The sequence below is a fragment of the Musa acuminata genome, chromosome BXJ3-10 (assembly GCF_036884655.1).
Source record: "Musa acuminata AAA Group cultivar baxijiao chromosome BXJ3-10, Cavendish_Baxijiao_AAA, whole genome shotgun sequence".
Classification (NCBI taxonomy): Eukaryota; Viridiplantae; Streptophyta; class Magnoliopsida; order Zingiberales; family Musaceae; genus Musa; species Musa acuminata.
This window is the reverse complement of record NC_088358.1, coordinates 21,840,060-21,859,707: the sequence shown is the minus strand read 5'-3', so window position 1 is coordinate 21,859,707 and position 19,648 is coordinate 21,840,060. Positions and strand designations below refer to the sequence as shown.

At 39.3% G+C, this 19,648-nt stretch overlaps 3 protein-coding genes across 3 annotated transcripts; 2 read left to right on the top strand and 1 right to left on the bottom strand.

Annotated features, from left to right (window-relative positions):
- Nucleotides 1-355: 355 nt before the first annotated feature.
- Nucleotides 356-4,359, top strand: LOC104000572 (E3 ubiquitin-protein ligase At1g12760-like). The gene is made up of 5 exons (XM_009422652.3): nt 356-827; nt 1,318-1,437; nt 1,532-1,631; nt 2,686-2,853; nt 3,842-4,359. The coding sequence occupies exons 1-5, from the start codon at nt 370-372 to the stop codon at nt 3,983-3,985; spliced, it is 990 nt and encodes a 329-aa protein (XP_009420927.2). The 5' UTR covers nt 356-369; the 3' UTR covers nt 3,986-4,359.
- A 794-nt stretch (nt 4,360-5,153) lies between these two features.
- Nucleotides 5,154-8,553, bottom strand: LOC104000456 (uncharacterized). The gene is made up of 3 exons (XM_009422511.3): nt 8,241-8,553; nt 7,105-7,253; nt 5,154-5,486 (listed from the first exon to the last, which is right to left on the bottom strand). The coding sequence occupies exons 1-3, from the start codon at nt 8,424-8,426 to the stop codon at nt 5,354-5,356; spliced, it is 468 nt and encodes a 155-aa protein (XP_009420786.2). The 5' UTR covers nt 8,427-8,553; the 3' UTR covers nt 5,154-5,353.
- A 4,954-nt stretch (nt 8,554-13,507) lies between these two features.
- LOC135651161 (cytochrome P450 78A6-like) lies at nt 13,508-15,679 on the top strand. Its single transcript, XM_065171031.1, has 2 exons — nt 13,508-14,728; nt 14,819-15,679. Exons 1-2 carry the CDS (start codon nt 13,730-13,732, stop codon nt 15,455-15,457), a joined length of 1,638 nt encoding a protein of 545 aa, XP_065027103.1. The 5' UTR covers nt 13,508-13,729; the 3' UTR covers nt 15,458-15,679.
- Nucleotides 15,680-19,648: the final 3,969 nt, after the last annotated feature.

Genomic DNA, 19,648 nt, shown 5'->3' with positions numbered 1-19,648 from the left:
AAAACATTATAACAGTCAAAAAAAAAGAAAATTTCAAGAGACAATTTAGGCATTTTTCATAAATTAAAAAATAATATTTTTAAAAAAAGAAAATAAGGATGACGGTTTGATAAGGTATTCAAAATATAAATAGTTTATAGGGAAATCACCTAAAAAGATTAAATGGCTAAACGTGTTCGGGTTCGGATCGTGTAAGCCCGTCATGCTACAAACTGACTCTCTGATCTACCCGCGTTTTGATTGGCGGCATTGAGAACTTTTGCGGGTCCCATGTGAGAATTGCTAGGCAGGCAACCCAAGTGGTAGGCGAGTCGCATAATACGAACCCGAAGAATCCAAAATTTATTATTTGGGCTGCTGCGGCTGCCGATGCTGCTGCTTCGAAATCTCTCTGACCGACGCTGCGTCTCGGATTCCATCCGCCGGGCCGGCAGCCGGCGCGTGATGATGGAGCCGTGGTTGCTGGTTTGGGAGGCTTTCACGGAGCAGCTGGAGGAGCGGCAGAGCGACTGGGCCTACTCGAGGACCGTCGTGTTCCTCGACACCCTGTTGAACTTGGCGTTCGTGGCGGCGGCGGCCGGGGTCCTCGTCCTGAGCCGGGACGAGGCTCCGTCGATGCCGCTGAGGCTGTGGATTGGAGGGTATGCCCTTCAGTGCGTGCTCTTCATTGTGTGCGTCTGCGTTCGGTTCCAGCGGAGGCATCTGCAGAGGGACGTGGAGGAGCGGAGCAGCCACGATCGGGGGGGTTTGGGCCCTAGTTCTCCAAGCGATGTGGTGGAAGCCAGGGGTTGCAATGCTGATCAGGCTCAGAACGAGGAGGCGAGGAGGTAAGATAAGCTGAATCATGCCCTTCCGCAGTGGTTTCAGTTCTATCTTATATTAGGTCTCTGTTGAATTTGAAGAATTTGTTCCATTATGACAACAAGATAGCCAATGGTCCATGAATGGAGCTTATAAGTTGGTTGCCACAGAAACAAATGCAAACCATGAGCAATATTATTGTAGAAAAACTAGTTCTAGGTTCTGTTTTGACAATCTTGTATGGTGATGCTTGTGTTGATTAAGATTGTTTAGGACTAATGCTCTGGGAAAAAAATGGTGACTAGCCGTAATTATGCATTGTGGGGTTGTGTTGCTTTATCATGACATATACTGGTTGGAAATTGGAACTATGATTTGTAATTTATGGTCTTTTCTGTAGAAATCCTCAACTATATCCTGTTCGGGCTGGAGGGTGCTTCTCTTTAGATGTACTTTGCTAATTTTGATATTGTGTTCTTGGGAGTTATCATATGTTCTTGTTGACTAATTATGTAGTGTTGCCAAGGATCTGGAGTTTGCAAGCAATATGTTCTCATGCATATGGTGGTTCGTTGGTTTTTACTGTGTATCCGCTGGAGGCCAAGCCTTGATACGTGATGCACCACAGCTATACTGGTACTGTCCTAAATAAATATCTGAATAATTGGATTATAATGCATGTTTGTCTTGTCTTTACTTTTTTTTTTTCCTGCTTGATCTGTCTTTTCAGGCTTTGCATAGTTTTCCTAGCATTTGATTGCATTGGCATTAGCATTGCTGTTTGCTGTTGCGTATGTATCATCAACATTGTTTATGTTGTCACAGATCAGGTATTTCACACTAATGACAGCCTTTTTATCTATGACAACTTGCTTTTATGACAAATTAAACACCGATATAGGGTTTTTTCTATAGCTAAAGTTTTGTTATGCTTGATCGGGACATCCATAATTTATTCAATATCCAATGATAAATTGTATAAGTTAATACATAAGGTCACTATGTTTTTATCAGCAATACCAATAGAAAACGATTGAGGATTTTTTTTGGTTTTATTGCCATATAATTTCAGTTTTAGTCTTATGTTTCTATAAATCTCAAATTATGTTTTGCGGATATAAGCCATATCTGTACTTGTATGGTAACTATTTTGCCCGAAGTTGGTCTACTATCCATTCCTTCAAGGAGCTTTCTTTGGTCCAAAGCCTCGTAGTTTTGCAAGGATCAAAATTGAGGCATGGTTCAGTTTGGTATTATGTGTACCTAGAAAGATGTTTGGCCTAAATGCTTAAATTTGATTAATTATGGGCCTATGATCCATTAAAATAAATACTGCAAAAGAGAGAATTTTCTTCTAATGGTTATCATACTAAGTGTTCATACTTTTGCTATTGAATGCACATGTATAGCTTTTATGGCGAGGTCAAAGTATGATATTTGCTCCTTTTCCCCTGTAAACTCAAATTCATTGGACATTTTGACAAAATACTGCATTTGAACTTCTAAGATTTAGAATATTTTCCTTATTTTGCAGGACATTCTATTTTTTTCAATATTTGAAACAAAAGAATCTCTTGTTATTCTGAATGGGTGCCTTATTTTTATTTTCTGAAAAGCTTGCACACCCCATTGATGTGTAGACTGCCATATATCCGGAGCATTTTAAGTGCTCACCAACTCACATCTTGTAAATTACCTGATTATGAAAAGCTTAGGGCCTATTTGCAGATTAATAAAAATACATCATTGTGCTGGTGCGACCAGAGTAAGATATTTTAAAACATACTTTAATTTTATGTTAATAATTTAGTCAATGATTCTTTTGTTTGTTGCTAAGTGTTTAAAGAGATGACAAATAGTTATTTGCCTTATTCTCTTTTAAAGCAAGGAGGTGCATCTGATGAAGATATCCGCCAGCTTCCCACGTACAAATTCCGAAGGATTGACAATTCTGAGATACTTTTCAATGAAGTACAAAGATCAAAAGGTGGGATGATGATCGAGTGTGGCAGTGACGAACCAATTGAGCATGTTCTATCAGCAGAGGATGCTGTAAGCTCTCTCGTTTGACTGCTTATTGCTGTTTGTGTATTATGACTATGAGCATTTGCTTCCCTTGGCCCTATTACTCCTTTTAGTTTACCTCTGCTCATTTTCTCTTTTAGTTTATTTTTTTCTCATTTCTTATCTTCCACACTAACCATTTCTTGATAAGAGGTATCGGCTGAAAAAGTTCCGATGTGTTCTGACATGAAACAAAGCCAAAACTCATCTCAGGTTGATTGTAGCCTAATCCGATTGGAACTGTTATAAATACTTTGAGAGAGGTTAATATAACTGCTAATGTTCCTGTACCTTGCCAAAATATTTTTCTTTTATCTAAGTTGTTTTTCCTTCAAAACCCAAATAAATTTAAAAATATTGTTCGAATTCTTTTTCGCTTTTGTAGACTTGCAATCTGACTAGAAGAAAGACAAGAAAGTTCCTTTAACTTCTATGTAGGATTTGGCTCCAAGATCCTAGATGGACTGAGTAGCTTGGATTGTATGGCGGCACCCTTTAGATTGCCTTGGGAGGTTGCCAGTCTGCCATGGGCTAAAGGCCAAATGGATATCTCATTCTTTAATATTCCAATTTATTATTTAAATGGACTAAGTGAATGCAAGACACATCAACGTTTACCTGCTACCTTCGTTTGAAGGTTGACATTAAGATCTATGTACAATTTTTGATTGAAAATCTCGTCTTCCATCATTCTACAAATATGAAAGCTTATCAATTAAATATGTTATCAAAATGAATAAATTAAAATCCAAATCTCGAATGTTATCTTCTTCAAAGAAGGTCAGAGCAGATAGTTCTTTGACTTGATAAACTGTGATCTTTCTTTATATTTGTGTTTTCCTTTGCTTTCTTATACTTGGGACCTAAGTGCAAGTATCTTTTCTGTTTCTTAAATGGCTGCGGTTCCATAAAAGAACACTAGTAATTTAAATTTCCATCTAGTTATGCCGTGAGTTCGCCGTCTTTGTGTATGTAGGTGTGCTGCATCTGCCTCTTTGCTTACAAGGATGGGGTAGAGCTGCGGGTGCCTCCTTGCCGCCACCATTTCCACTGTGCTTGCATAGATAAATGGCTCTACATCAATGCCACTTGCCCCTTATGCAAGTACAACATTGTATAGAGCAGCAACCAAGCACCAGAGGAGGTCTAGAACAAGGTGATTGCGCTCCCGTTCCTAGTCTCTATGTTTGGAAGGCAAATTCCACTGTTCCGATTTTTATGATCTAGTAGAAGTGTGAAAATTGTTGAAGTTATTATACGGTGTCCTGAGAAGCAGAATCCATGAAAGGAGATACGGGTGATCGTATCGGGAAGAAAGATAAGAAACCTAATTGTACTTTGAGCAAATGTAATATGTTTGCATCCTAGCCTGAATCAGATCATGTCTGGTTGGACTATGAATGTGTGTTCTATAATGAAATATATATATATTTTTAAAGCTTTACAGGCATGTAAAAACACATTATAAAAATAATGGCAGATTATTCAGAGTTATAATGCAATTTTTTTCTCTTTCATGATTTCTTCATCATACCGATAGGTTGATGCTTGCATGGTTGTTACAAAGTTGAAACTTTATATTAGAATCTTAGCTGCACAGGAGATAGCTCACTCTCTTGTTGATCGTTCCAAGGTCTTTCTACGATTGAAAAGCCATTACCGCAGTGAAGACTTCTTGATTCTCCTACGTTTTGCGTGTGATTAGAGAAACGCCGAGTGTTCCTCACTTCCGACAAAGGAAGGAATATAAAGACAATAATAAGTTGTAATATCTCGATTATTTAGAGTTAAACATTATTGAGTTAGATTTAGGTTGACTTGTATAGATCTATTAATCGGGCCAATATGAGTCTAAATCATCTCTATTTGTCGGTTAGGGTGAAATTGCATTCTATGATCGATTGTCTTGGGATATGCTCGACTTCTATGGACACATAATTGAGCTCATTTCATTGTTTATGTATAACATGTATTGGATATATAAAAACAAATAATCATTTGTCCATCTCATGAACATCAAAATTAGATTTTTTTTAATATTTTTACTGGTCATATATATATATATATATATATATATATATATATATATATATAACTGTAGTATGATAATGATGTATTGATTTATTTGTACATAATTTCTTCTCTAAGCTCAATCTACTGTGTAAAACAATAAACTCACATAGATGAAACAGAAAAGTTTGTCTATGCAACTTGATGCAGCCACAGTAAGAAATTTCTGGAGAGTCCATGTCTCAGCATGTTATTCAACTTATGAGTACACTCAAAGAGGAAGAAAAATTTATATTTATACCCAATGAACACTTTGTTGATATGGAAAATTCATAAAGAGAATACAGAACACTAGTACTGTACACTAACACAAACTATGACTGTGGCCTTGGACTAATGTTAGGTATTACCTACTGGCCTAGTTATCAATGAAAAAGATAACAATCAAGTTATATATGGGGTGGTGATGCAGCACAAGTCATCCATTGATCCCAAATATGCGGACCTTGTGCATGTTTGGGAACTTGGCAATTACCAGTATGGCTACCGCAAGTGTATTCAGGAACAGCATTGGATGTCGGTAGTCCGTTGTGTGCGAGGCTATCAGATACCTGACCAGATACAGAAAGCAAAAGATATCAAATTGAGGAAATAATAGAACAGATAACAATGCAAAGAAATTGTCTTCCAATGCACAAAGTATATGGATGCTTTCTCGAGACAATAACAAATAACACATTAATGGGTATGTTGAATAGCCCCAGTATATCAGGATGAAGTATTATGAGAATATAAGAAAAGGATACACATGCATTAATCATACCGTAAACCTATAAAATAAAATGCATATACTAGATACCCAAGTAAAATCACTAAACATTGATAGAATTAACTTGTTAAATACACATGTTTTTGACAAAGCATGCGAAATAATTGCTACAAGTCCGACATGCTCGGTCACATATTTCTCAGAATTGTAACACGTAAAGATGATATAATGACAAAATGATATTTCAGCATGTCAGAAATATAACTCGAAAGAGCAGCTGGCATTAGCATAAAGAATCAGCAACAATATCCTGTTAATTGTCGATATCAGTCCCTAGTTGTCTATACCATGTATAAAATATTCACTCCAAATATTGACGACATGGGACCAGTTCTCTTAATGTTCAACCACCAATATCTTCTTTTACAAGCTATGTTCAAGGTTGTAATGCTTAATGTTTCAGCAGGTAATTCTCGCTACATAAGATATGCAAGCCTCAGACACAATACAGTTAATAAGTGAGGCTCATCCAGACCATTGGCACCTGAACCGCACCATGTCCTAGTAGCATCAACCCTATGGTTATGTGAAGAACGAATTATCCAAAGGATTTGAATGTGCAATATACCATGAAACTGATGTTAGCAATATGACAATGGACACGTTTGTCAAAGCATGATCCCACGGTACTCACTTATCGCATCACTATCGTATCCGCATCACCCAAGTTTTCATATCTTGATTCTGTGCTGTGTTGGTCTAAGAGTTTACAAGGTGAGGTATCTCAATTATCAGGCCTTAAAAAAGATCTTCCAGTTGCTCAAGATATGCAGAAATAGTAAAGAAAAGGTGCCAAGAACATGGAATGTCCCGAATGGAGACACATGATGGATATAGGATCATGATACACATTGATTTGCTTACTAAGGTCACTTGTTATATTAAATAACATGCTTTGACTTTTTAACCAAGTAGATACACAGCTAGTTGGGTCACTAACAAGAATGGTAAAAGATCTGAAGCTATGAACTCAACAACAATTTTTTTATTAATTAGTGCTTGTCATATTAAAGGATTCTTGAGTCAGAATTCCTGTGGATTTCATTTGTCCTTGTTACATTTCTGAAACTAAATGACATTAATAAATATCATCAAGTACATATTATATACATGTACTGAATTTTATTTTGTTATATGCTAATAGAACACATGATATGCCATAAGTATATCGAGTTGCAAGGTAAAGGTTTCCTGCTGATAAGGATGCCATAACAATATCTGGTTTGACTTACTGAACTACAACAAGAAGAATGACTAGTCATCCTAGTTTTAGTCTTTGGAATATCAAACTGCCTATCCACAAAATAGCTATTCATAAACATAACTTTCATGATTTTTAATAAAGACTCATAGTGTATCAAAATTATACACAAGAGAGAGATTTAAAAGAAGATACTCACAGGACAACAGGTACAACAATCAAGAATTTCCTGTTACGGGTTAGTTGCCTGCCATCATCCATCTGCTCCCACCAGGTCAAGTTGTTATAGATACCTTGGTCTTCAGCAAAGGGAGTGCCCTTTTTCCAATGGAAGAAGTAATAGGTAACCTGAAAGGCAGTTAACTAGAAATCATTATGTGGACAATCAAAATTCCAGGCAAGTGAGCGTGGGCAAACAAAGTAAACATGGCAAATTTCTGAGTGAAGGAAACCAAGAAACTCAGCAAAACCTGTCAATTCAAACACAGTCATACTGCTAATGTATCGGTCAATCCTGATGTTAGAAAATACTGAAAAGAGAATCGGTATTGCTGCGACTTATCAGGTATATTCACTAACCACCAAAACGATATGCAAGAAACATCAAACTTCGAACTTCAAAAGGCTAATCTGCTTTAACTAAACCCGTGGGTACAAACTCTTTTGGAAGAATCATTCAGTATGTTCAGTACACAGCATAAAATGAAATTCAACAAAAGCAATTCAACCAAATGATGCAATCATGATTCAGACAACCACAATCAGCTTCAGGTTTCCACATTGAAGCACAACTGGCTGTAAAAGCATTTAAGCAGCTGAATCATATTTTGGCATGACAAAAAGTAAACTATAAAGTCAACCACTTTAATAATTTGGACGAAAAGTTTTTTGACTTGTGCCAATTATCCCTTATATCATCCAGTTACAAGTCAAAGATAAAGAGACGTGCCAAAGATTATAACTTTTGACCATAATATTTGGAATGCTCATCCATAGAACTTTCTATCGCACTGATCAACGTATGAAGCCTGTTTCAACCCTACGATACCAATTAGGAACGACATAATACTTTCTAGACGGAAAGTAGAACACTTAAAGGTGAATCTTTTAGATGAACTCAAACCCAAACCCAGTAAAAAAAGAGAGCGAAAAATCGTAGTCTCCCTATTCCTTCTCACCAAATCCAGATTCAGCACCGAATCCGAACTGCACAAGCCACAACGTTAACCCCAAAACCCTACTATCATCATAATTCAAGCCGAAATCTTCGACAGTCGCTAAAAGTGGGGAAAAATCAAAACTTTAGGGTCAAGAAGTGAAGCCAAGGCCGCCTACCGCAAAGTGCAAGAGATTGACAGCGGTCCATGCCATGCCGGGGGTGCAGCCGACGACGGAGAGCACGAGGAGCCAGCAGAAGAAGAGGATGAGTATGTAGGTGGTCCAGACGCCGGGGTACATGAACCATTCGGTGTTTTTGTTCAGATCCGTGGGCGGCACCGTCTTCACGTAGAGCTTCACCATCGCGTCGCCTTCTCCTTTCGCTCTCTGTATTCCGATATCAAGCTTGGGGAGGCCGGGGAGGGGTATTCATGCAAGATCGAACGAAGACCAAAGGGGGGAGTTGGGAGGGGAAGTACGGGTAATGGCATTGGAACGAGTATTAATATCAATTTCTTTGCTATTATATATTATTATTGTATGAGTCACTAATTTAGATTATTCCAAAACTATTAATTTTCAAATAATATTTTTTTATAAATATTATAATTATATTGAATATAATTATACATTATTACATTTAATATAATATTTTTAAATTTTCTTAAAAATACCACTTTTATTTTGTTTCTGGTTAACATAACCCAACAAATATGTTAATTAGATGGCTAATAAAACATAAGCCAAAAAATAAAATAAGTTCCTTTTTAATGTTATTATTGACAACATTGTTTGCCCTTTATTTATTTACTTAATATCAAGTTAACCTAAATAATGATTCTTTCTAAACTTAGCTGGTAAATAATTTAATTGATTCATAATCTATTTTTTCTTTTTTTTTTGCCAAAACAACTAATAATTTATTTTTTTTCTAAATCTTATTAATGATAGAAACACTACCCCCTATGGTTAACAAATCACTAACCTAAATCTTATTAGAATCTATTATTATGTAATCTCTCAAGTTAGTTTCTTAATTGTAAATAGATAGCCATGCTCTCAAGTTCTTGATCTGATTTCAAGCCAAGCTTAAGTTGGATTACATGCTCACAAGATGTTTATTGGAAGTAAACACTAATGCTGTAGAATTGTAAACAGATACTTGGTAAAATAGATCAGAGTCAGTGGTTGGAACAGCTGAAAGCCTGTGGAGTGCCAGCAAAGAACAGAGACAAATTCCCAATCCAGTGAGCTTGGATGCTGGCAGAGCTGCCAAGTTCTTGGGAGGGAAGAAATCCAAGCAAGAGAGTGAGCCTGATGAAACTGTTGCAGTGGGGAGGGAGGGAGCTGCAACCCTGGGTGGTGGCAGTCTTCCTGTGGATGTCACTCCATTGTCACTTTCTTCTGGGAGATGCAAGTTTCTTTGTCTCTTTTTCTTCTGGGAGATGTCACTAGTTATTCTAACAAAGAAGAGTCAAGAAATTTGTTTCTTTGTCTCTCTTTTTCTTCTGGGAGATGCAAGTTTCAACTGTTCTCATATGCTTATGTATCTGCACAAGGATATTTGATGTCCTGAGATAATTTGTTTGCTAGCTGAAAGATTTTGATAGAAAATTGCACACTGCTACAAAAAGCATCTCTCTCTGTAATTAGAGTGGAATGCAGGATTTAGGAATCATCAGATGCAAATTTGAAATGAGACAAACATTAAGAAAAAAATTACCACCAACTTAGGAAAGAAAAAGGGTAGACGAAGGTGCCAAGATAGGATTTTAGATTCTGGTGGCATAGTGCACAATAGATTCTTATCTAGATACAGTCAGAGAACAGAATTGATCCAAATTAATTGATCTTACAGGAAACCTTACTGAGATTGTAAATTGTTTGTACAAAATTGAAATGAAAATGAAGTATATGATTCATACAGCATCTACAAAGTTGGAGCAAGTGTTGATATGATTTTAAGATTGTTCTTCACGATCTGAGTGATTAGGATTTGATTCATGAAAATAACATCTTTGTTACGAGCGTATACGAATTACCTCAATTTGCTAAGTAGAGCAAAACAGTCAAGAGCATCAGATTAAGAACACAAGCACACTAAGTTTGGGGACACTATGACAAGGAAGAATTACCTTGATATCTCATGTAGCATATGGTTTCTGGATCATATCATTAACCATGTTATCCCTTAGATGAAGTGGTATCTCCAGATTTTGGCATCATCATCATCTTCTTCTTCTTCTTCTTCTTCTTCTGTTCCATATGCAACATGAACTTGCTTACTTGATTTCTTAGTAGTAGATTTGTTCTTGTTGCCATGTTCAGGTTTTCTCCACTGTCCCTGACAACCATGACCCCCAGGTCAACATGAACAAGCTCTTTGGTGAAGTTGAGCTGGTAGGCAGACTGAGGTCAGCATTTGATGTTGATGCCAACTCTGCTAAAGACAATGCAACAGTGAAGGAACACCACATCACCATTGGCTCATCTAATGGCCATTTTGTGAGGATGAGGTTGAGAGAATGATGGAGGCTGAGCTGCATGCCTAAGAGGACAAGGAAAACAAAGTTCTGATTGATACTAAGAACACTGTTGACACAACATTCTACAGTATCAGAACTCCAGATGTTGTCTGTAGTGGCTGGCATTCACAAATGGATGGCAGGAGTGATCATCATTGACCAAATCAAGCCCAAAGATTGATGTGTAACTAAGGCAGTCTCAAAGGAAACACAAGAAACCATATGAGCTCACCCAATTTTCTCAGTGTTACTGCAATTAAGTGCATCTTTCTTTTCAGTAAATGTAGCACATATTGTTCTTGTGATGTCACACCAGCATCAAAATCCTCCTACTCCACTCATTTAATTGTCATGTTTGATCAGCTTAGACCATAAACTCCACCTAATCTTTGAACATTCCCCAGTCTTGGGTGTCCACCATGAGTTGCCTAAATCAAAGAAATCTGAAACCAGGGAATCTTCAACAGAGCACAGAAAGCTATACATGGTGACCAAGGTTTTCTGAAAATGTTATTATCATATTTATGTTAAACAACTATAGGTGATGTTAACTGCATAATATATTATTAATTTTGGTTTCAACTGGCTGCCACCAGTGCCTCTCCATGATATATTCCTGTCCCAAAAGCAGCAATCCATTTCACCCTCTGCAAGTTGCATATATGGTTAAACAGATTTGCTCAACATCAGCATCCTACGAATCATTTTATTTAGGATGCTTAGTGCGAGGTTTTCCATAGGAGATGTGATGATATGTGTCTGCAAGTCACATCACATGAAAGGCTTTCTACTCATCCACCCAACAACAAATCTTTCATAGCATCTTGCCAGGATTTGCTATCTATAATTTAACCATCACAGCCCCTTTAGAGTTGGATATGATTCTGCTTGAGCTGAACAAAAAAATGTCTTCATATCCTTGTTAAATTATGATCATCTTCCTTGGGTCCACTCTCTCTTTCTGTCTCTCCACATTAACCACTAAGAGCTCCTGTCACCAGAGCAGCAAGCTTCCAACTCTGAATTGTTGTCTCTGTGGCATTCTTTTGTGGTCCATTAGTCCTAATGCTTTTTATTTCTTCCTTGATGACTTTTCTTCTCTTGTCAAGTAGAACAAGCCATCATCTGGTTCAGTCGAGGGGTCAGGAGGGATACATCAGCACACAAAATTCCATGGCATGGAACATAGAGACATCATCTGCCTTGTTGGTCCAAGCTTACAAGTTTAATCCACCTACAAGCAACATTAGCATCATAAAGCACATACTATAATCCCATTTGCCTTGTGCTGCACAATGCACATAGTTTATGTTGGTCTATACAGCTAAGCTTTGGGCAGTCCACAGCCTATATTTGACAATGGAAGACTTCATCATGCCATTTAATCTACAGCTTGATTGTCCACCATTCATAAGATCAAATGATGCCATTGTTATCTGGTAAGCTTACGCTCAAAGTCCTTCATGCTTACTTAAGAGTGCTTAATTGGGAAGATAAATGAAGCATCCAGGAAACCAGTTTAAGTTAAATAAATCTGTAACAGAGCTTGTGCTTAAGAAAGAGCCATGATCATAGCTGGTTTCTCCCTTATCCTAAGTGAGGGATGAGCTCATTCAAAGCTTGACCTGATTCATAGTTTGTAGTGACGGGTAGGAAGTCCTTATCAATCTGTTAAAGCTACGAAGATGATCGATCCTCGAATCGCTATCGTTCTATCGCTGATGAGGAACTCAGCTCAGCCAGGAGGGATATCAACTACCAGTAATCAGAGCTCACGTGAGCTTGCAATCCAACGCTGTTTGCTCCTGAGTTTGAGGAGGTGTCGAAGACCAAAGCAAACTAGGCAGCAGAGTCAATGCAGCACACATCTGCCTCAAAAAGCTTGCTTGCCATGTTCATGCTCCAAGAAAGTCTTCAAGCAATGCAGTGACTGCAACATAGAATGCATTGTCATGTTGACAGTTTCAAACGCTGCAACTTGCACCCTCATCTACTCTACTCAAACAAGGAAATGATTCCTTTGTGAGAATGATACGATATGTTTGATCATTCATAGATTTGGGTATCTCCACCAGACATCCGGACAAGGGTCAGGCTACTAAGATCGACAGTCCTTTGATGCCTTTTGGATAATGACTTGCTGTTAGATTGCCTTAGAAGATATGATTTGCTTGGCTAAAATCTGTGAGGTTAGATTCATTGCTCACCCACTACATATAATAGAGAGATGCCTCAAGCATTACCAGTGGAATCTGTTCTTCTTCTTCTTCTTCTTTTTAATGGGTTATACATTTAGCTGTTCACAGTTACTTATTATCAATAATACCAGCAATTATTGCACCTAATTTAGACTCTCTTGCTTCCTTGACTGTTGACTTTAAACTGGTCAGGTCTTTGTGACTGCAGAATGGCATGGTTTCCTACTCTCTAAATTATTGTTCTAATAATTTATGTTTGCATTTAGTCCTTGAGTTCATTCTCTTTAGCATAAGATTACAGATCCTGGACAGAGGATTATTAGATTAAGAATAGCCTAATGTGGAATTAATCCATGGATTAATACTTTTCAAAGCTTCCCATCACGTTGGCATGCATGTTTTTAAAGACATGAGCAACAACACCATGTCTTCATCCTCTGCGACATGCCCCAAGTGTGGAGCCAATCAGCCCTCCCTCAAGCGACGGAACTCCATGGCTTTCTCGTTAGGACGTAAGCCTGTGACTTGGTGCTTAGAACACAAGGGCACGCCATGCCATGTCTTTGTTTCTGACAGGATCCCGAGGTACGGAGCCCATCACGCACTGTGCTGCACTCGTTCGTGTACCGCGTCATGGTCAAATCCACGTTTTTGGACTAGAAAACTAGGGTACACATACCTACGCCAGCCATGATGTAGTTGTCCCTCGTCCGTTTCTCTCCCGGGCTGCCCTACTCCCTTCTTGCCTTTCATGGCGTCGGTCTCTGCGCTTAGTTTACTTTGATTGCTATGTTAATGATGGTTTGGTTTCCTTTGCTGGCTTTCCTCGGTCTCTCTCTCTCTCTCTATAAATACGTGAAGCCTGAGATCTTCTTCTTCTCGTAACACTGACACCACTCTCGTGGGAGCTGCTGCTTCTCTCGGTACTAGGGAACTCTTGTTCATGGGATCCAAGGCAGACAACGGGTGGTTCGTGTTGCTTTCCGTAGCCGCCAAATGCGGTGAGCTCTCGACCGACCCCGCCCATCTTCTCTCTCTCGCTGTCGTCGTTGCGGTCTGCTGGCTCGCCACTCTCCTGCTGCACTGGGCCTCCCCCGGTGGCCCCGCGTGGGGGAGGTACTGGTGGAGCAGGCGGCGGCTGTGGGGCTTCGGCCATGTCATCCCGGGTCCCCGGGGACTCCCCGTCGTCGGGAGCATGGACCTGATGTCTGGCCTCGCCCACCGGAAGCTCGCGGCCGCCGCTGACGCCGTCCCTGGCTCCAGGAGGCTTATGGCGCTCAGCCTCTGCGACACCCGAGCGGTCGTCACCTGCGACCCGGACGTAGCCAGGGACATCCTCAACAGCCCCGACTTCGCCGACCGGCCGGCCAACGAGACGGCCTACGGGCTTCTGTTTGACCGCTCCATCGGTTTCGCCCCCTACGGCGCCTACTGGCGCGCCCTGCGGAGGATCGCAGTCACGCACCTCTTCTCCGCCAAGCAGATATCCGCCTTCGCCAGCCACCGAGCTGAGATCGCCGCTCAGATGGTACGTGCCCTCGACGACCTCGTCTCTCGGCCTGTCCAAGTACGGAACATCGTGAAACAGGCATCCCTCAACCACGTCATGTGGTTCGCCTTCGGGAAGCAGTACGCGATCGAGCAGGACACCGAGGAGATGAGGGAGCTGAGAAGCATGGTAGAAGAAGGCTACGAGCTCCTGGGCAAGCTCAACTGGTCGGACCACCTGCCAATGCTCGCCGGCCTGGACCTGCAGCGAATCCGGCATCGCTGCTCCGCCCTCGTCCGCCGGGTCGACCGGTTCGTCACCGGCATCATCGAGGAACACCGAGCACGGCGGGCGCGCGACCCGGAGGCGGCTCCGCGGGACTATGTCGATGTTCTGCTGTCCTTGCAGGGCGCCGATAGGTTATCCGATCCCGACATAATCGCCGTCCTTTGGGTAATTCTTAGCTCATATAATTAGAATTATTACGGAGGAATTATTGTGAAGAGTGATTTGGTGGAGTTAATGATGTGGCAAATTGTGTAGGAGATGATATTTCGTGGTACGGACACCGTCGCGGTGCTGGTGGAGTGGGTGCTCGCGAGGCTAGTGATGCACAAGGACGTGCAGGCGAGGGTGCACGAGGAGCTGGACGCCGTCGTGGGCAGAGACCGGGCGGTGACGGGAACCGACGAGTCGGGGCCACTGCTGTACCTGCAGGGGGTTATCAAGGAGACGCTGCGGATGCACCCGCCGGGCCCGCTGATGTCGTGGGCCCGCATGGCCACATCGGACGCGATCGTCGGCGGGGCCCTCGTGCCCGCGGGCACCACCGCGATGGTGAACATGTGGGCCATCTCCCACGACCCCGCGGTCTGGCCGGATCCGCTCCGGTTCGATCCGGGCCGGTTCCTGGGGCCAGACGGGCACGCGGTCGAGCTGCCGGTGATGGGGTCGGACCTGCGGCTGGCGCCGTTCGGGGCCGGGCGGCGGAGCTGCCCTGGGAAGGGACTGGCCATGGCGGCCGTCGAGCTCTGGGTGGCGGCGCTGGCGCACGAGTTCGAGTGGCTGCCGGCGTCCGACGACGTGGCGGCTGGTGGAGTCGACCTCTCGGAGGTGCTGCGACTGTCCTGCGAGATGGCGGCGCCATTGACCGTAAGGCTGCGGCGGCGGGGGCCCGCTTGATGGAAGGTGATGTAGTCTGAGGACGTACACGTGCAGTTGCGTCGATAGTAACTACGTTAGCTACTGCGAAGTCTTAGTCGTCTACTTTTCTCATGTTGCTGTCACTTCTCTCTCTTCTTCTCTAGTGGGGAATTGTATAAGCTTTGAAAACTGCACTATATGTATAATTATATAAATGAAAAATGTATAATATAAAAAATACCATCAAGTTTGACTTGACAATTCCTATTTGCACAATTTGATAGCCGTCTACTTTGCACGATTGTTCGAAACCAATACTCTTAATGACGATCTATCATCTTCTGACTCTCTTATCTTCTTTTGGCAGCTCCAGGCAAGTTGCAATATAAACAAGTACGAAACTGTGAGTAGGCTTTCTATGTTGCATCAGTCACTCCATTGCTGAAAGAAAGAGTTTCCTGGAGCATGAATACAGCATGAAAGCTTCTTGAATTAAAGAACTCAACAAATCTACTATAGCTCGCAGAAAGACTTGGTTGGTCAAAGATTAATCTAGCTGAGGCAGTAACTGGAGTCAGATACCTACTATTTAAGTAGATGTGTGCTGCTTGGTTTACTTTGATAGAAGACTAACATATTGTCATCAGCCTGACCTCTGCTCCTTTCCATTGTCTTCAACAACTATGCTGATCAGTGAATTATTGTTCTTTGTGCATTGAGACTGGGAGATCAATCAAGCTACAAACGATCAAGGTTTTCCAAGGTGGAGAAGTAGGCTGTGTACAGCACAAAACTTGCTTGCGTAGACTAGCATAAACTATGTGCATTTTGTAAAGCAAGTGGGATTGGAGTTGGTGGTGGTCACGTTGCTTGTAGGTGGATGAAACTAATAAAGTCGGAGGTTGGACCAACAAAGGAAGAGAAACCTCTGTAAAACATGCCACAAAATCCATGTGCTGATGTACCCCTTCTGACAAGAGAAGTCATCAAGGATAAGATAATAAAGACCAGTGGGCTAAAAGAACTGAGAGTGAAGCTGTCACAGAAGCTCGATGGTTCATGGCAAGAGCTCTTGTTTGTTTGTTTGAGGGAGAGTGGATCCTAGGATGATCATAAATAAATGAAGACTTGATGCTTAGTGGTGTCATAGGAAGCAGATGAAGTTGCTCTAAGCAGTATATCGGGAAAAGTTACTGTAAAAGTTTTTTTTATTAAAATATATTCTTTATCCAAATATCAACTTGTTACCAAAATTAAATATTAACCAGAACAGTATAAATAGTAAAACAATGAACCAATCACAAAATGAAACACTGAAATTTTATATGAAAAATCAAATATGAAAAAAATCATGTAATCCACTTCGAATCTCCACTATCACCTATAATGATAATAGGTTTATAATAAAGTCTTTTCCAGAATAACTAAAGGATCCCAATAACATCAAAAACAATATCTTGATTCAATAGTAATATATCATAATCACCAAAAATAATTTTTTTAAAAGAAAAGATTTAGATCTCATCACATGAGTATATCAAAAAATATCTCAGAGAAGATAAATCGCAGATCGACATCATTAGGATCGTAAACTTATTACAAGAATTCTCTCTCCTCATCCTTGAGATATTTGTTAGCCGTTTAATTATCTAACAAAAATCTCAAAACCTAATTTTTTCTCTCTCCTCTCTTTCTCTCATCTTTTTATCTTTTTATGCATCAACACACATTTCCATTGACACGCTTCTCGTTCCACGCTCTGTCTCCACTTTCTTTTTTTTTTTTTTTTTTAATAAATTAAATTTGGGCTCAATGCTCAAATCGTCAGGTCTAAGCCTAACTATGAGTTGAACCCAATAATTCTATCCCTCTAGCTTATATGGTGGGCTGTACTAAGCTTGCTCTTCGCTTACATGCTTCAAGCTTTTCCTTGGGCAAAGACTTTATCAATATGTCTGATCCATTCTCATTGGTAAGCATAATTTTCAAGTGTAATTCTTTCATCTCAAGCACATCACAAATCCAATGATATTTTACATTTATGTTTGGATCTAGAATGGTATGTTAAATTCTTAAAGAGGTGAATTACACTATGACTATCATAATAAATAGTATATCTTTCATATTTTAAGCTCAATTCCTGTAAAAAATTCTTCATCCACAAAGCTTCCTTGCCGACTTCAGAAGAAATTACTATGTATTCTACTTTTGTGGTTGATAGAGCAACACAATTTTATAACTTAGATTGTCAAGATATTACTCCCCTTGTAAACATCATCAAAAACCTCAAAGTGGACTTCTTAGAATTAGTATCATCTGTCATGTCTGCATTTGTGTACCCCTCTAGCACAGGTTCACTATTACTAAAATATAAACACAACTTGGAAGTATATTTTAGATATCTTAATATTCATTTCACTACTATCCAATGTTCTTTACCAAGATTAGAGAGAAATCGACTGGCAACTCCAATTGCATTAGCTATATCTGGCTTTGTACAAACCATTATATACATCAAACTGTCTATCACATATGAGTTAGGTATTTTGGATTTTTTTTCTTTCTTACTTATAGGATATTGTTTCAAACTAAGCTTGAAATGACCAACAAGTAGAAAACAAATTACTTTGGCTTTACTCATGTTGAATCTTTTAAGAACTTTTTCAATGTAGGTCTTATAAGATAGTCAAATCTTTCATTCTTCCTATCACGAAGAATCATCATGCCCAGTATTTATTTCATCAATCCCAAGTCTTTCGTGGCAAAAAACTTACTTCGATTTCTTTTAAGCTTCTCAATTTTACTAGCATCATGGTCAACAATCAATATATTATCAATATATAGATGGAGAATAATGAAATCATCATCTGAAAACTTCTTTGTAAACACATAGTGATCAAATGTGGTTTTATTATACCCTTGGTTCATCATAAAGGAATCAAACTTCTTGTATTATCGTCTAGGAATTTATTTAAGTCCATATAAGTTTTTCCTATGCTAATACACTAGATTTTCTTTTTCGCTTGACTTTAAAACCTTATGATTGCTCTATGTAAATTTTTTCTTCTAAGTCACCATGAAGAAATGCAGTTTTTATATCAAGTTACTCATCTTCTAAGTTCAAGCGAGTAATTAAACCAAGAACAACTCGGACAGAGAATATTTTCATCACAAGAGAAAATATTTCTCTAAATTCAGTATTTTTCTTCTAACTGAATCATTTCACAATTAGTTATGCCTTTGTATCTTTGTTATGAGCTATTATTTTCAGTCTTCAATTTATAAACTCGTTTATTCTTGAGAGCTTTCTTCTCTTTAGACAACTTTTCTAAGTCACATGTGTAGTTTTCAAATAAGGATCTCATCTCTTCTTGCATGGCTTTAACCCACTTATTCTTGTGCTCATTTAAATTACATTCTTAGTAAGTTTTTGGCTCTCCCCAATCAATAATTATAACATAAAGGATATCTTATAGATGGTTGTCGCTCTCTTGTGAATCTTCTCAATGGAATCTCAATTGGTAGTACAGGTGCTTGCTCAAATTGTTCAGTTGGTTCAATATCATCAATTATAGGAGCATCATCATTAATATTCTCACCACAATCTTTTTATTCATCTCTCTCATGATCATCATGAACTATAGATGAAGGAACTGGACCAAAACTATAAAGAATATAAATAGAGGTTTTTTGCTTCTCAACATTATCACCATTATTAAACAATTGGTCTTCAAGAAACATAATATCTCTATTTCTATTAATCTTCTTATAATATCTCTATTTCTATTAATCTTTTTGTTCATTAGATCTTATAATATGTACCCAAACTCTTTATTACCATACCCCAAGAAAATAAATGCTTTTGCTTTATTATCAAGTTTGGACTTCTTATCTTTGGAAATATGAACAAATGATTTATACCCAAAAATTCTCAAGTGATCATAAGATACATCTTTCCCTTTCCATATTCTCTTTAGAGCATCACCTTTCAGATAAATTGATGAAGAAAAGTTTATCTTTCTCATAGCCTCCTCTCAAAATGACTTTGGTAACTTAGCATGGGAAAACATACACCTAATCCTTTCTTCAATGATTTTGTTCATTCTTTCTATCACACTGTTTTACTAAGGAGTTTTATGAACTATTTTCTCAAGTTTAATACCATGGAACTTATAATAATTCTCAAAAGAACCAATATACTCGTCACCATTATCTACTCAAACACACTTT

What these genes read in the sequence shown, in the direction of transcription:
- LOC104000572 (XM_009422652.3), top strand. Translation starts at nt 370, where the DNA reads ATGCTGCTGCTTCGAAATCTCTCTGACCGACGCTGCGTCTCGGATTCC. An exon ending in CAGAACGAGGAGGCGAGGAG is followed by an intron (nt 828 to 1,317) that starts GTAAGATAAGCT and finishes CTAATTATGTAG; the next exon opens with TGTTGCCAAGGATCTGGAGT. An exon ending in TTTATGTTGTCACAGATCAG is followed by an intron (nt 1,632 to 2,685) that starts GTATTTCACACT and finishes TCTCTTTTAAAG; the next exon opens with CAAGGAGGTGCATCTGATGA.
- LOC104000456 (XM_009422511.3), bottom strand. Translation starts at nt 8,426, where the DNA reads ATGGTGAAGCTCTACGTGAAGACGGTGCCGCCCACGGATCTGAACAAA. An exon ending in TCAATCTCTTGCACTTTGCG is followed by an intron (nt 7,254 to 8,240) that starts GTAGGCGGCCTT and finishes ACTGCCTTTCAG; the next exon opens with GTTACCTATTACTTCTTCCA. An exon ending in ATTGTTGTACCTGTTGTCCT is followed by an intron (nt 5,487 to 7,104) that starts GTGAGTATCTTC and finishes GTATCTGGTCAG; the next exon opens with GTATCTGATAGCCTCGCACA.
- LOC135651161 (XM_065171031.1), top strand. Translation starts at nt 13,730, where the DNA reads ATGGGATCCAAGGCAGACAACGGGTGGTTCGTGTTGCTTTCCGTAGCC. An exon ending in ACATAATCGCCGTCCTTTGG is followed by an intron (nt 14,729 to 14,818) that starts GTAATTCTTAGC and finishes CAAATTGTGTAG; the next exon opens with GAGATGATATTTCGTGGTAC.